At 35.1% G+C, this 14,944-nt stretch overlaps 1 protein-coding gene across 3 annotated transcripts in view; it reads left to right on the top strand.

Annotated features, from left to right (window-relative positions):
• Positions 1-10,892, top strand: part of TOC64-III (translocon at the outer membrane of chloroplasts 64-III) — a 165,902-nt gene extending 155,010 nt beyond the window's left edge. For all 3 annotated transcript variants that reach the window (XM_089797109.1, XM_089797111.1, XM_089797110.1), the window contains 2 exons: positions 9,571-9,640; positions 10,092-10,892. In XM_089797109.1, the coding sequence (XP_089653235.1) occupies positions 9,571-9,640; positions 10,092-10,174 (153 nt within the window). In that variant the 3' untranslated portion in view covers positions 10,175-10,892. The remainder of the gene's footprint in view (positions 1-9,570; positions 9,641-10,091) is intronic.
• The last annotated feature ends 4,052 nt before the right edge of the window (positions 10,893-14,944 follow it).

Below are 14,944 nucleotides of genomic sequence, written 5' to 3'. Positions count from 1 at the left end.
CCATTATTAGTATCAAGAGACGCTCTATGATCAGGTTACTCATCTGAAGAATCTTGATCAAACTTAGATGAGCATCAAAAAATCTATTTGATCCTACAGGAGAAGCTGGAGGTGTCTATATAGGGATCACTAGAATAACTGGAGTTGTAGGAGCTACTGGAGCCATCCCATGAGGTGGACCTAATGGAAGCCCAACTACTAAACCATGAGCCTTCATAGGTTGGTTTGCTGGATCGAGAACAAGAGAAACATGCATGAATGGTCCCTACTACTCATCAAAAACTACATCAGGACTCTACAGGAGACCAGATATCTCAGTGTCGCTCAAGCAGGAGGCTTTGTGAAGACTACTGTATCTAACAAGCATGAGTTTCTAATGCTTTTCATCCAACTTGGTGCGTGATGCATCAGGGATCCAAACAAAAGCAAGGGAGCCAAAAACTTCTAGGTGACTGATTCTGGGCTTGCGACCTGACCAGGCCTCTTTCAGAGTCTTACCTTTGACCACCACTATGGGTGATTGGTTCAAAAGATAAATGATAGTGTTAACTGCTTTTGCCCAAAACTTCTTCGTAACATGCCTATGTTTGAGCATGGAGCGAGCCATCTCGGTGATTGTTCTATGTCGACATAAAAGTACACTATTTTGTTGTGGTGTGTGGGGTGTAGTTAAATGGCATTTGATGCCATGAGCATCCAAGAAGCTAGAGAACTCATTAGAACAACATTCCCTCCTATTGTCTAATCTAAGAGTAATAATAGATTTCCCAGACTCTTTTTCAACAAAAGGTTTAAACTTCTAAAATACAATAAATGCTTCTGATTTCTTTTTAAGAAAATATACCCACTTTTTTCTACTAAAATCATCAACAAACAATAGAAAATACTTGGACCCAAGAACAGAAGGAGTGGGCATAAGGCCATAAATATAGGCATGAACAAGCTGAAGTACCTGATAAGTTCGCCATGAATTGCCACTGGTGAAAGGTGTACAATGTTGCTTTTCAGCCTAGCATGCATCACAATTTCCAAGCTGTTGAGTCTAAATCTTTGGCAATACAAGGACAAGTTCTTCCTGAGCAAGCTGAGAGAGATAGTGCATTGACGTGAACTGAAGGTGACATCCAATTGTGGAGAGTGTTGCAGCAATTGACTGACTGAGAATAGATTTAGTTCCATCCTTGGAACGTAGTACACGTAGTGTTAACTACTTCTGCCCAGAACTTTTTCGGAACATGTCTGTGTTCGAGCATGGAACGAGCCATCTTGGTGATTCTTTTGTTTCGACGTTCAACTACATTGTTTTGTTGTGGTGTGTAGTTAACTAGTGTTTGATGCCATGAGTATCCAAGAAGCTAGAGAAATCATTAGAACAAAATTCCCTCTGATTGTCTGATCTAAGGGTAGTAATAGATTTCCCATGCTATTTTTCAGTTAAAGGTTTAAATTTCTGAAATACAGTAAATGCTTCTGATTTCTTTTTAAGAAAATATACCCACATTTTTCTACTGAAATCATCAGCAAACAACAGAAAATACCAAGGTCACCGGGAGACGGGGAGACTTTGAGGTCTCCGATACTGGTACTGGTACCGGTACGGCAATTTTTCAAATAAGAGACGGGGGTACTTGGAGACGGCAAATTTTTATTTTATTTTATTTTATAAATAAATTTTTAATAGTTAAAACTTAAAGAGTCTAATACTAAAAGTAAATACAACATTTCAAAATTTCAAAATAGTAATACCGTAAGACTAAAAGACTAAAGTAAATAATAAATTAATAATACTAGTGTTGTCACATTAAAAATTAAAATAGATTCATAGAGTCAAACTGTCAAAGATTATAATAATAATAAGTGGTCAGATACAGAAGTACATTACTGAAATAGATTTTAAAACCTGAAAAATTGGCATTGCTACAAAAAATTTGTGAAAATTATTGAATTATTCAACATCAATGCATGCATAGAGACACACTTAGGATTTCTATTTTCTAACTAAGAGTTAGGATTGCTTAGTTTAAAAGGGAGTAAATCATTTTGTAATAGTGTTTTTTTTCCAGTTACACAGATTCAACTAACAAAGATTCCTATATTGGTACTAGGATATTGCCAACAGCAGATAAACAGGTACGAATAACAAATACGACTTATACATCAAACTGAAACATGATATCCTCTTGAAAAAACAGAAATATGGGACCAAATACATTCATGTTAACATACATAAAACCTCTAGTCTATCACTGTTATCGCTCAGTCTTTATCAGCAAATAGATGCTTGGTTTTCATGAGGAATAATACTATTATCAAGCATTTGCATATCAGATTTCTGTAACATACGTAATACTATCTTCTAATGCACTAACAACAGTTTTTGCACCCTAATTCCTCAGCCGCATAAATTTATGTGATTTGGGATCTTTACTGCAATCCTGTACAGCTTCCAATATGTTGTCTTAGACTTGTATCGTGTTCTTGTAGGTCACGTACATCACCAAGCAGTTGTTACGGAATTCATATAGTACCTTAGATTTTTGCACTAAAAACATTTAAATGAGGGCTAAAATATATAAAATTATTTAATATTATATTTTACATCTATATTTTATCAGGAGACTTCGGGGAGACTTCACTTTTTGGATTAGGAGACGGGGAGACTTCAGGAGACTTCGTCATGAAGTCTCCAACCTTTTTTGAGGTCTCCGGAGACGCGAAAAGTCTCCGAGACGCGTCTCGGTCTCCGAGACGCCACTTTTAGGGGGGAGACGGGTCTCCTGGTAACCATGGAAAATACCTAGACCCAAGAATAGGAGTGGCCATAGGATCGTAGATGTCGTCATGAACACGATGAAGTACCTTAGAAGCTTGCCATGGATTGCAATTGGTGAAAGGTGTGCAATGTTGCTTCCTAGTCTGACATGCATCATTAACTCCAAGCTGCTGAGTCTAAATCTCTGCCAAACCAAGGAGAAGTTCTTCTTGAGCAAGCTGAGAGAGATAATGCACATTTAAGTTCTCATATCGTTGATGCCAAAGTGTGCTAACAGAAGATTGCCAGGCAGCCATAGCTAAGTCTTGAGAATCACCTAAATTTGTAAGGTGGAAAAGACCATGATCTTCAAGACCCACTGCAACAATTGACTAAGTAAAGCATGTTGCAGTCAAGGAGGAATGTTCCAGTACCCACATCAGCACCCAATCAACAGTGCCATGTCAGCAGCTGGTCAACACCTATCCAAGACGTAACAAGCTGCAGTTGGTTTTTTGTTAATAACTTCATCATATGAAGTCAAAATTGGGCAAATCATATGTTGTAGGAAAGATAATTCCAGCACAGCTCTGTTGATGGTGGTGGTTTGATCAGATTCTTCTACAATTTTTTATATCAGGCTTCCAAAGCTAGAATTGGATATTGCACTTCTGGGTTCATATCTTGCAAATCCAAATTCCATTTTCCGAGTTCTGCACATTGTTAGAAAGCTCTCATAATCCTCTGTACAGATCTACAATCAATTTGTGCTCCGGGTACATTTTATTCATATATTTGTGTTTTCACTATCTGGTCAATAACTTGGACGTTTTTACACTTGGAATGGATCTGTTTGTTGGAGAGGGTTATATTTGATGTGCTCTATATGTTTTTAGATTCTTGGGGTCTGACTATTTCATTTGAGGAGGTATCATGGGTTTTTCTTTTCATCCTTGGTGTTATCAGCCTGGCAAAGGACACTTATGAGTCTTGGCTACAAGGCATCCTGATGCATCTTAAGTGTTTAGGTATCGTGCCGTATTTGTATGGACTCATACCCGAACTAGCATGTTCAGGAGGTAATTCAGCTTTGGGTAATCTCACAGACCATGTTGCAGGAGTGGTTTGTCCTATTTATGGCACTTTGTGTGCTATAATGGAGCTTGACGATCCTTGTGCACTTTGGATCCAACTTTGGGAGATGCGTGGCAATCTTTATATGTCTCCATTCCCATAGGATCCCACATCAGATTGTCTTCTTCCCATTGCACATAGATTTCATACCCTTTGATGATGATACTATAGAGGAGCTTGCGTATATGAGAGGTCTTGCGTGTTATGATGGATCAGAGACTTATCTTCATGTTTCTACCTCTCACATTGAGGTCCCAATTCCAATTTGAATTCATTATTTGTGCAATCAACCTAGGGTTGTTATAGAGCATATTATTTTTGCTTGTTCTCTTTTGTGTGACTGGTGTTTTTATTTCAGACGATCCTTGAATCCTGCGGTTGTTGCATCAATTCCTACATTTCTTGATTCACACTTTCAGTTTGTCTTCTCTATATTCTTCTCCTTTAGGTTTGCATATACTTTCGTTCTCAGTTTGCATCAGCATGTTCCCTTATATCTCATATACATCTCTTTTACTTCTACATAGTTCCAACTTTTACATCTGCATATACTCCTCTTCTATATCTGCATGTATTCCAATTTTATATCTGCACATAAGCTTTTTATACTTCTGCTTTAAACTCGTCCTACACTATGCCTTCGACTTTTCTCTTTGACGATCTTCCTTCTGCTATAAACTCTTCTTAAAATTATGCCTTCAACCTTTCCATTTTCAGGTTCCTTAGCAATGACTTTCTAGGTTTGTGTCTACATGCTTCGAGGGGTAATTTGATGCTACCATTGCTTTTAGATGGTTTAAACTTCAGGGGATTCATAGGACGCTTTCAGATATTATAGGTTTGGGCTCTAAGACTCTTGGAGAAAGTGCTATTTTCAATAAGTCTCCTATTTGAGTCTATTTATTGTCTTTCATCATCAGTATAACTCATACACAGTTGGATTTTGATTCTGATGCATTTTGCCGTTACTGCCAATGCTAATTGGGTGAAAATATTGAGTTATATTTTATCATTTTGACTGAGTTTGCCTTTTTAATTACATATATTTATTTGGCACCTCAGTCTTATAGCTCATGAAAAGAGAGTGGAAAGTTTTAAATGATGAGATGGTTAAAAGTGACTTAAGTGCTGGGAATGTTTTACAAGTACTTCAAATCACTTTTTGGAGTTAAAAGGCTTAATAGATTAATAAAGTGACATTAAAAGGAGTTTCTAGAAAGTCTCCTAAACAATTTATAAAAAGGGAGATGGAGAGCTTGTTTGGTATGTAAAGTTTATTATTTCTGATATTTCTCTATTTGGGAAAACCCTATGTGGTTCTGGAGTTAGACTTGGTGCAGCTCAAGATTTGTGAGGGTAAATTCCTAAGAGGCAACATTATCGATGTTGTTGAAAGACACATTCTAGAGGATATCTTGGTGATTTCAGACAGAGATCATAGCTAGGCTTTAATGGTGTTTCGATATCTTCATCTTTAGTTCCTAGAGCTTCATGTCTTGAGAGGTTATTCTGTGTCTGATTAAAGAAGATTTCCATAGTTTATTCCTATGTCACAAGATTTGCAGAATTTCAAGCATGAAGTTCAAAACTTGGTGATCATTTAACACCACCAAAAAATTTATTAATTTGTGTATAAATAGATACTAGAAAAGGTGTTGTAAGTGTTTTGTAGGATTTTTAAAGTTTTATTTTTTGCTCTCAAGTTTGTTAAGGCATGATGTGTGATAAAGATCTGACAATTCAACACATGAACTGGCGATGGCAGTTCAATGCATTTCATCGCCTAGCAGTGTCGACCTGCAAGCTGCCCTCCATTTTGTATTTTGAGTGATTTGCAACCCTTTGTTTGATTTGTCAATTTTGTTTGACTCCACCTTTGTTCTAGTGCCATTTCCTCAATAGTTGAGAAGTAGAATTTTGGGTTTTTTCTTCATTTTTTTATGTTTAAAAAAAATTTAAGCATGTGTTTTGATATGTGGAGTGAAATAAATTTATTGAGTTTGACAATAATGAATATTAATTATTATTTTATTTATGCTAACTTGGTATAAACATTAATATTTAATTAATATCTATTTAAAATTAGGACCTTTTTCTTTTCGTTGGACTTATTTCCCATAAACTGAATAGTTAATTAATATGTTCTATAAATAAACTTTTTTTTTGATAGTTAATGGGCCGAAGCTTGGATTATTTAGTAAGTAATTATTATTATTTGTTGAGATTAATTATTATTATGTGTTAAGCTAGATAGACTCAAACCCAAGACCTCCAAGAAGAGAGGCTCGCAATTTAGCGTTGTGTTGTAGGCTCTTGCCTGTTCTATAAATAACCTTTAGTTATAGTATTTTTAAAAAAAAAAGTTGTATTTTTTTAATGTTTAAAATCTAAATTATGGTTTTAATCAAATGTAAGTATTTGGTTTTAAAAACTTATACACATACTTTGTGGATATATTATCTTTATTAGACAAATATTCGGATAATTTTGTGAACATTATACTTGCATTTTTTGTAAAATGAATTTTATGCAAGGTGAATTTAATGTCAAATTGAACCCCTGCAGATTTGAACTTCACCACTGTAATATCCCTTGTAAATCTGACCACAATTTGCTGCTATGAAGCTCAAGGAATATAATCAAACATTTAGCATACAATGTTACAAAGGGCTGTTACGAATTTTCAGATTGTCTTCTTTAATTTATTAAGTACTTTTGACAATGCATGGTTGTTATAGAAATGATATTCTAATTGTTTCAAACCTTTGACAAACATACCTGACTGAAATTGACTATTAGAGGTAGTTGACATAAACACTTGCCATGCATTATAATGTACACCTACAACCACTAGGCAAGCAAATAGTTGGCATGCAACCTAACGATTTACCATTAACTGAAATTAACAACTAAAGCAAAGACATTTCATCAAACAGTTATTGTGCAACCTTATCTATGAACAAATTCTCTATTTGCAATTCAATTACAAGGATTAACAATGCTGTGAAAAACTTATTTAATTGCAAAATATCAAAACCTGGGACTGATTGCAAGCATGTATAAACATTCCAGATTCCACCACAGCCCTCTAGTAATGATCACAGATTGTCTCTAAGTCTCACAACTTCTGTAAGAAGGCACCAAACAGAAGAAATGTGCCTCGTAGATGTCAATTGCTGCCTCAAAATAATCAGACACAACCTCTAAAATGACTGCCACTGCTCTATAGATGAATGGTGGCTCTCTAAACCCCAAATTTAAACCTCTAAAAGGCTATAATCTGCACAAAATACAGTCCTCAATCCTTGTAATTATATCTGATTTGAAACTCTCAATCCTCTTCACAAATTGGTCACCAATTATAACACAATTTAAATCTCTTGATGAGATTAACATTGGCACAATACACTGACAGAGGTCAACCAATTTAAAGTGCAAAATACTTAGAAGAATTCTCAGTTCTTCCAGCCTTCAAACGTTGAAACCCTTCCAGCATTCATCACAAATTCATACAATAACAAATGCACAATGATGAAAAAGAAATCATGTGCGTCTTTTATAACTTTTGTGGGAGAAGTTGCACACTTTTCTGGGACAAACAGATATACTTTTTTTCCTTTTAATAATTATATACTTTTGTTCCTTTTAATAATTCATTTACTTCAATACTTTAATTAATACCTTGGCTTAAGCTTCCATGAATTAATTGAATTAATGTTCCCTTCCAATAATGACTCAACCCTCAACTTAAGTGAAATTATAGCTTCATCATAAGCCATTCAATGTTTTAATAATAATTTGGCCACTAAAATAATAACAACTTCCAAAATGACTATCCTTTAAATATGTCTTTCTGAAATGGAAGTCACACCTATTGTTTCCGCACATGACCAAGTGCACTTTCCAAAAGTAGAAAGGGTCCCTTTCGATCATCATCAGACTTATCATAAATATTAAGTACATGAAACTAAGCTCCAAAAAAGTCCAATTTGAGCCAAACAAAGACCAAACTGGAACATACTGAGTTGTGGAGAAGTCAAGACCCTCCCTTAATTGAGCCTCTGAATCAGAAGTCCCTTTATCCACAATAATTATCCTCTGAGGGACACAAATAGGCTAACAACTTGTCCTCTAAGACTAATTAAAAGAGGGGATATTGCATCATTTCATTCCCCTTTTCAAACTTAATCGAAATTTTGTTGTTGCCAAACACGAACTCGAGTTCAAACCTTGTGACTTCAGTTTATTTTTATATCTTCTGGCCTGATTTCTGCTGGCTGAACCTTCTAAAGCTATTCTTACTGTTCAAGGAAGGAAGCGTTTGCTGAAAGAGGGGGATGTTGTGGTTTGGATCTGGTTCGATAACTTCTTGGGTGGTGTTTGAAATGTTCTCAGTTATATCTATTCTCCATGCGACCCTGGGTTTTATTTTTTGGAACTTGGGATCCATTTCTGCAGTGCTAGTTTGCATATTTTGTGAACAAGTCAAGCCCCATTTCATTGTAGCATTTTGTGGGTATATTGAAATTGAATATGTAATGATATATTTGAACTAGGGGGCTCTTTCTTTGTATAAATGTTGTATATTCAAACCAGAAATTAATCTGGGATTTTCAGCTTTGTCATTTCTGAGTTATGTCAATTTCTCGGAGTTATTAATTTGCTGCAAATAATTTTATTATTTGCGCTTTTGGTGTCAACCCAAAATGCAAGGCAAATGGGGCAGCATATTACATCATGATGGTGGTCTTCCTAATGTATTGATGTAGGCTTTTATCTGCCTTTCATGATGTGCCAGTGATTTCTTGCTTGACTTTGGACATGCATATATTCACTTCTTTTGGACACAATGCATCTGTTCTCTGGGACCATGAAACCTCTGTTTACTTGGGGGACCTAAGGGCCAGAAACAGTAATACTTACATGGAAAGACTATCAGTGTGAACAAATTCTCGTTTTCTTGTGAAGAGGACAGACTGTAATATAGCTTCATTTAAGGGCCCAACAAATGTGCTTCCATTGAAAGACTCTCTTTAGAGTCTGGAGAATTCCTTGTTTGCTTGTGAAGCCCACAAACTGTAATGTAGTTTGATTGATTTCTTGATCCTTTTTTGAATTGTGATGAATGGCTGATGAGGTTTTTGCAGGACACTCAGAAAGACAGGTGTCCCTTGAATGCTGGACATGTCTCATGGATGAGGAAGACATCTCCTATATCATATACACCTCCACTTTTGAGATGTGTACCCTTCACAGGATACACAAACTCTTCACACACACACACACACACATGCATGCACGTGTGTATATTTCCAGGTTTGGAATTAGTAAATTATGTTTTTCTGCCATCTGCTAGCATTGTTTAATTTCTGTATAATGCTTTTTTTCATTTATATCTATATGTTCAAATTTATTGATCTAGATTTTTTACTATTTACTAGACTGACATTTGCGTATCTGACTTTGAATTTCTTGTGCAACAATTGTGAATATTGGCACTTGGCTTGTATAGTCAATACATGAGTTGCTTTTTATATCGCTCATGTTTTTTGTTGTCTTCAGCATAAAATTCTGAATTCATTTTTTTAAATATTGTTTTTGGTTTATCCAGTCTTTGCACCCATGGTGGGTTCAGTTGTGTAAATTTCTGATTTCCAGTGTAAATTTGTAACACTGTATTGCAGAATGTGAAAGCATATTTAAGAAGAGGAACTGCGAGGGAAATGCTCGGTTACTACAAGGAAGCTATTGAAGGTACAGTTTTAACTATTTCTCTTAAGATAATTTTTGTTAATTTATATGTTCCTGATATGCCGAGCAGAAGTCCTATTAAGAAATTGCAACTAAGTAATTCATTTTGTTATAAAACCATAGGAATAAACATCATTTGTAGAGTTCTGCTGTTACCAACTTAGTTCTTATTTGCAGGGATACGTAAAACAATTGAAATGTTGAAATTACAATCATAGATGAGATGACAACATTGGTTTCAGTTGAATGTTACAGTTCTTCATCTCCTTGTCACTTGCTTTTGTTTCACCCCTTCTCATTGTGTCCGTGTGATTATTTTATAACAACGACAGATTTGTACAAATAAATAGTTAACTAAAGCATGGTCGGTTTTATGCAAGGAATATTTTGTGTTGCTACATCTGATCTGTTTAATCCCATTTTAATTTTTTCTCATGTGTTTTTGTGTGAACAGATTTCAACTATGCACTTGTTCTGGAACCAACCAACAAAGTTGCAAATCTTGCAGCAAACAGATTAAGGAAGCTATTTGGATAATTTTTGGAAGCTATATTATTGGAATATTTTCTATAGGTAACTCAATTGGAAGTGCAAGCTCATCAATTTTGGCTATAAGGTATCAAAAGTCCATTATTTGAAGGGAATCACTACAGTAGCTCATAAGCATATAGTTTGTGACGAATTGCTATCAGATTACACACTTATTCCCGACTGAGACAAGTTTGCAAAATCCTGTATGCTAGAGGCGACGGCTCCTATCCTGATGATCTAATTGAATATCATGATGACATAATTTCCTACTGTCTTTTGAAGTAGGTTTATCCGCATCCTTGGATATACATTCAGATGTAAATGCATTCATGTCATAAATCTGCCAGTACGGATTAGCATCCGTTTACGAGGCTATTTGATCTTATTCTTGTAACCTGACTGCAATAATGGAAAATTTAAACTGATATGTTGCTTCTCTTTTACATATAACCCCATTTTTGGTTTGCTACTTTGTTCCTCTTTGAGAACAGAACATTTGACAGTTCCTAATTCTGAGCATAAATTAATTTTGGATGGATCTACTTTGTTTCACACCTGGAGGAGAACGTCCAAGGTTTGAAGTAGGAAAATTTGCATCAATTGGAGAGCAATCACTATGATCAAAAGTTAATTTCTGTAGTTAGGGACGATAAACTTACAAATTCTGATGTTACATGCCTCTTTTCATATGTTAAGAATATTAATATTTATACTTTTGGAACAAGGGTGAGGTAGATATGTCAACTGATAGAGATGTTGAAATCCATGGATTGTTGCTGACATGTACATGTGATCTTTTCAAGGCTTTTCCCTCCCTCCTATAGTGATCAGCACACATGAATTTATTTATCAATATTGTAGCGTGGTATGGATCAATGAAATAACTTGGTACCTTGCTGCTTGATGAGTCTTTCTAGTTTGAGTGGAGTTCTTTGCTTCTGAGAACACCTTTATTACTAGACAAGTGCTCTTAAGGAGTTCTTCCCATAAAATTGAACTCCCATATGGTTGAAATGATGCAAAGAATAACATCGAAAATCCTGATATTATAAATTTGTGCTCAACACTGTAAGTATTATTTCCGTTTTGAAGATTTAAATGTAGCTTTCCTATTATTTTTAGGTGTAAGGTTTGAAATATAATAATCAAAATGTTCTTAAATATCTCAAATTTCTCTTTTTGCATTGGGAACCCAGAAATGTTGTTAAGATGATTGTGCTCTTAAGTTCCCTGTCCATACAATTATGACAGGAATGTATGCCCACTGTGCTAGGCTTTTGAATGATGGCCTTTTAGGGTCCATCCTTTCAGTGATATTTATGTGCTGTTTTGATTGCAAAATTTACTTGGATGTTCTTATTCTTATATAGTAGAGTAAAAAAACTCACGCACTTGGCTTGGGGACTTGGTGTTCCCAAGTCTCCCCATCATTGCCTTCACACCACCATCTCACCACCGGGAATTTTTACAAGCAAAAGTTGCAGCTGTAGTGCATGTGATAGGAAGGGGGTTTACTGGTTATCATAAAGGTCACTGCCCCACACACTCTACATACCAGAGATAGACTTGGATTCAGCTTGGACTAGGCAAGGCCGACCTGACTCCTGATTCGGCTACAACTCGACAAAATGGAAAAACCCTTGAATATATATATATTCCATGACTTGGGCCAAGTCATAAAAACTCAGCAAGGTCTGCTTGTACGACTTACGGGAACTCTACTACATATGCATATTTATGAATTTCTTATCATAAAAGTCACTGTGCCACACACACTCTACATTCCAGAGATAGACTTGGATTCAGCTTGGACTAGGCAAGGCCGACCTGACTCCTGATTCGGCTACAACTCGACAAAATGGAAAGACCCTTGAAATTATATATATATTCCATGACTTGGGCCAAGTCATAAAAACTCAGTAAGGTCTGCCAGTATGGCTTATGGAAGCTCTACTACATATGCATATTTATGAATTTCTGTACATGATTTTGTGCTAGTTTTGATATCATACTACTCACTATAATCATCTTTATGGTAGTCTTGATATTCATGTTGCAATTTTTCTATAAAGTACTTAGTATTATAATTTATTAGTTGTTATAATATTGTACATCATTTTATATCTAGCATTTCAATACTATATGTATAGTATATTATAACACCCCCACCCCTTGCCCTCCTGTCCCCAAATTGAAGCCATTTTTCCATCCCGATGTCCCAACATTCCGAGTGCTCAGGTTACATTGTTATTTACAGAAAAAATATTAATCGCACCATCAATTTCTAGTGAAATATAATTAATGGAGTCGCTAGAGATTGCAGGATGTTGCAGATTAAGGAATCAAACATTGATGGTTGAGAATTGAAGGACACATTTGACAAGAATTTTAAAATTTTTTCTTACTTGTGAAATGGAGGAAAGTCACTTATTTTGTTGTTATACGTTAAAATTGGTATATTTACAGCAGTCAAGTTGCAGTTGTAATCCATTTATTTTCTAAAATATTTTCGCCAATGTATTATCTTTTCTTACTTTTAAGGAGTGAATGCTTTTGACGTAGAATTGTGAATTGAAAAGATCATAATAGGGGATGCCAATGTCATTTAAGCATTCAACAATTGCAACTTACAAGGTTTGAATCTTGATGACAATAGCACTATGATATAGCTATCACAATATTCCAATAAGTAAACTTGTATCACAATATTCGTCTTCTCATAAGTAAACTTTGTATAATTATTTATCATTAAAATCTCAGATAATTTCATTTAAAAAATTAAATTAAATAAGATATGCACATCATTTAACCATGAAGTTATGCAACCCCTATTACTTACCAAAGTTGTTTTGGTGCTGAACAGTTTGATCTTATATGGCGTTTATCTTTCAACTTTTATTAATGACAACATTCACACCTTTGTTCACTAGTCATCATGCCCATTGGACTTGCTATGTCCAACACTTTACTCCATACCTAATCACCTCAACATGTTCACAGTTCAATGAATTACATGTTACCACTGGTTGGTTACACAATTACTATGCCCTCCAAATCCCATCACAAAGTAGCAAATATCTCATTATTATTCATCATTCAATAAATGTGTGTAATGATTTTCCTATGCTATTTATATTTATTTTATTGTGTTGATAGTTGTATGTTTCAATTGTTTCAATTTGAAATCATTGCATGTAATATGATCAAAATAAATAACTAGAGGAAATGGTAAAGAAATAGTGCACATCGTTGATGTAATTATTTCTTGGTGTTGTTATTTTTATGAATCCCGACATTTTTTTCAAATTTTCATTTTAAATATGGTTTTATTTGTGTGTTTACCGCTCTCCTGCACTTACTATTTTTTTTTATTACTTTCAGCTTTGTTGGCCTTGTTTTCTAAGCTCATTACACGTGTGCATTGTTACTTTGTCATTGATTTGTTTGAAACCTTGATTAAACTGATTTGCATACCTCTATTTGAGTACATTGCCTCGATTGACAAGTCCACAATGCACGTATGCATTCTTAGGTTGTCATTATTGTATACACTGTCCAATTGACATGGGAGAGGTAGAGCTAACATTAGGTGTGTGTATTTTTAAGTTGACATTCACTATATATATTTGTCCTCTAATGTATCCATTCTTCATTTGATATTCATTGTATGCATTATTCTAGTTTTTTATCTGCTAGTTTTTGTTGCTCGGCATATGAAGTTTATGTTGATTGGATATGCTCATGATTGTTAAACAAAGTTGTTTGAGGTTAAGTGATAAGAATGGTAGACAGAAGGAAAATAAGAACATCAAAGGGAACTCGTTCACATATAAGAGCGTCATGTGGAGTTGCTTCCACAAATACACAAGCTAATGCAAAGCAACATGCACATGTTCATGTTGATCCTCCTGATGTAGATCCACAAGTATAGGTTAAAGCAATTGCTACCAATGCAGTGTATGCAAATGCACAGGAAGGCAATGCGAGGGCAGGGGAAAGGGGGAATTCCCCAACTAACTAGTGCCTCCTGTCAAGCCTAGATTAGAAAGAGTAAAATTGACAACATTGAGCTATAGTTGGCAGTGTTGAGAAAGGACAATGTTCAATTAGGGCTAAAATAAAGATTTGGAAGATACTTGCTTCCAATTTGAGGGCATAGTTGATGGGTACTATTTGTCACAAAGATTAAGGGTCCTAAATCAGTTCCTATCTATTAAAGAGGAGGAGAAAAAGTGGTGCAAAGATATGTTAGATATGAGTAATGGTGTAAAAGTTAATTAGTTGCAACAAATATTTCCCAAATAATAGTAGGAAGGACTAACCCTTTTACAGATGGAATGTTGTGAAGATAATGGTGGCATGGATTTAAATAATGCCACAAGGAATTGAGCATTATAACAACAGAAGGGGTGGACACATAGCTATTATGGTTTGTACTACAATTGTTGCCTATTTTTATGACAACATAGAAACTATCTACAAGCTCAACCACTATGGGTCTAATAGACTATGAAACTATTATGAAATGGGAGTAAAAACTAGATGCAACTGTGGAATTAGAGTGCTAGTGCATATGGGAGCCAAAAATGTCTCTTAGATAATATCAAAAGTAGGGAATGGATCACTATTCTCACATATGTTAGCATTGCTAGTTTGAGCATACCTTGTTCTTACTTGTTCAAAGTGAAAAGAAATAAAATATTATAGTTAATTGTAAACTCGAGGCATGCATGTCCATAGAAGAACATGCTTGGATGACTAAAGAGTTATTTTTGA

This window comes from Cupressus sempervirens, chromosome 8, assembly GCF_028749045.1.
Source record: "Cupressus sempervirens isolate cs-2001-9-10 chromosome 8, ASM2874904v1, whole genome shotgun sequence".
NCBI classification, from domain to species: domain Eukaryota; kingdom Viridiplantae; phylum Streptophyta; class Pinopsida; order Cupressales; family Cupressaceae; genus Cupressus; species Cupressus sempervirens.
This window is presented reverse-complemented; position numbering and strand designations above follow the sequence as displayed.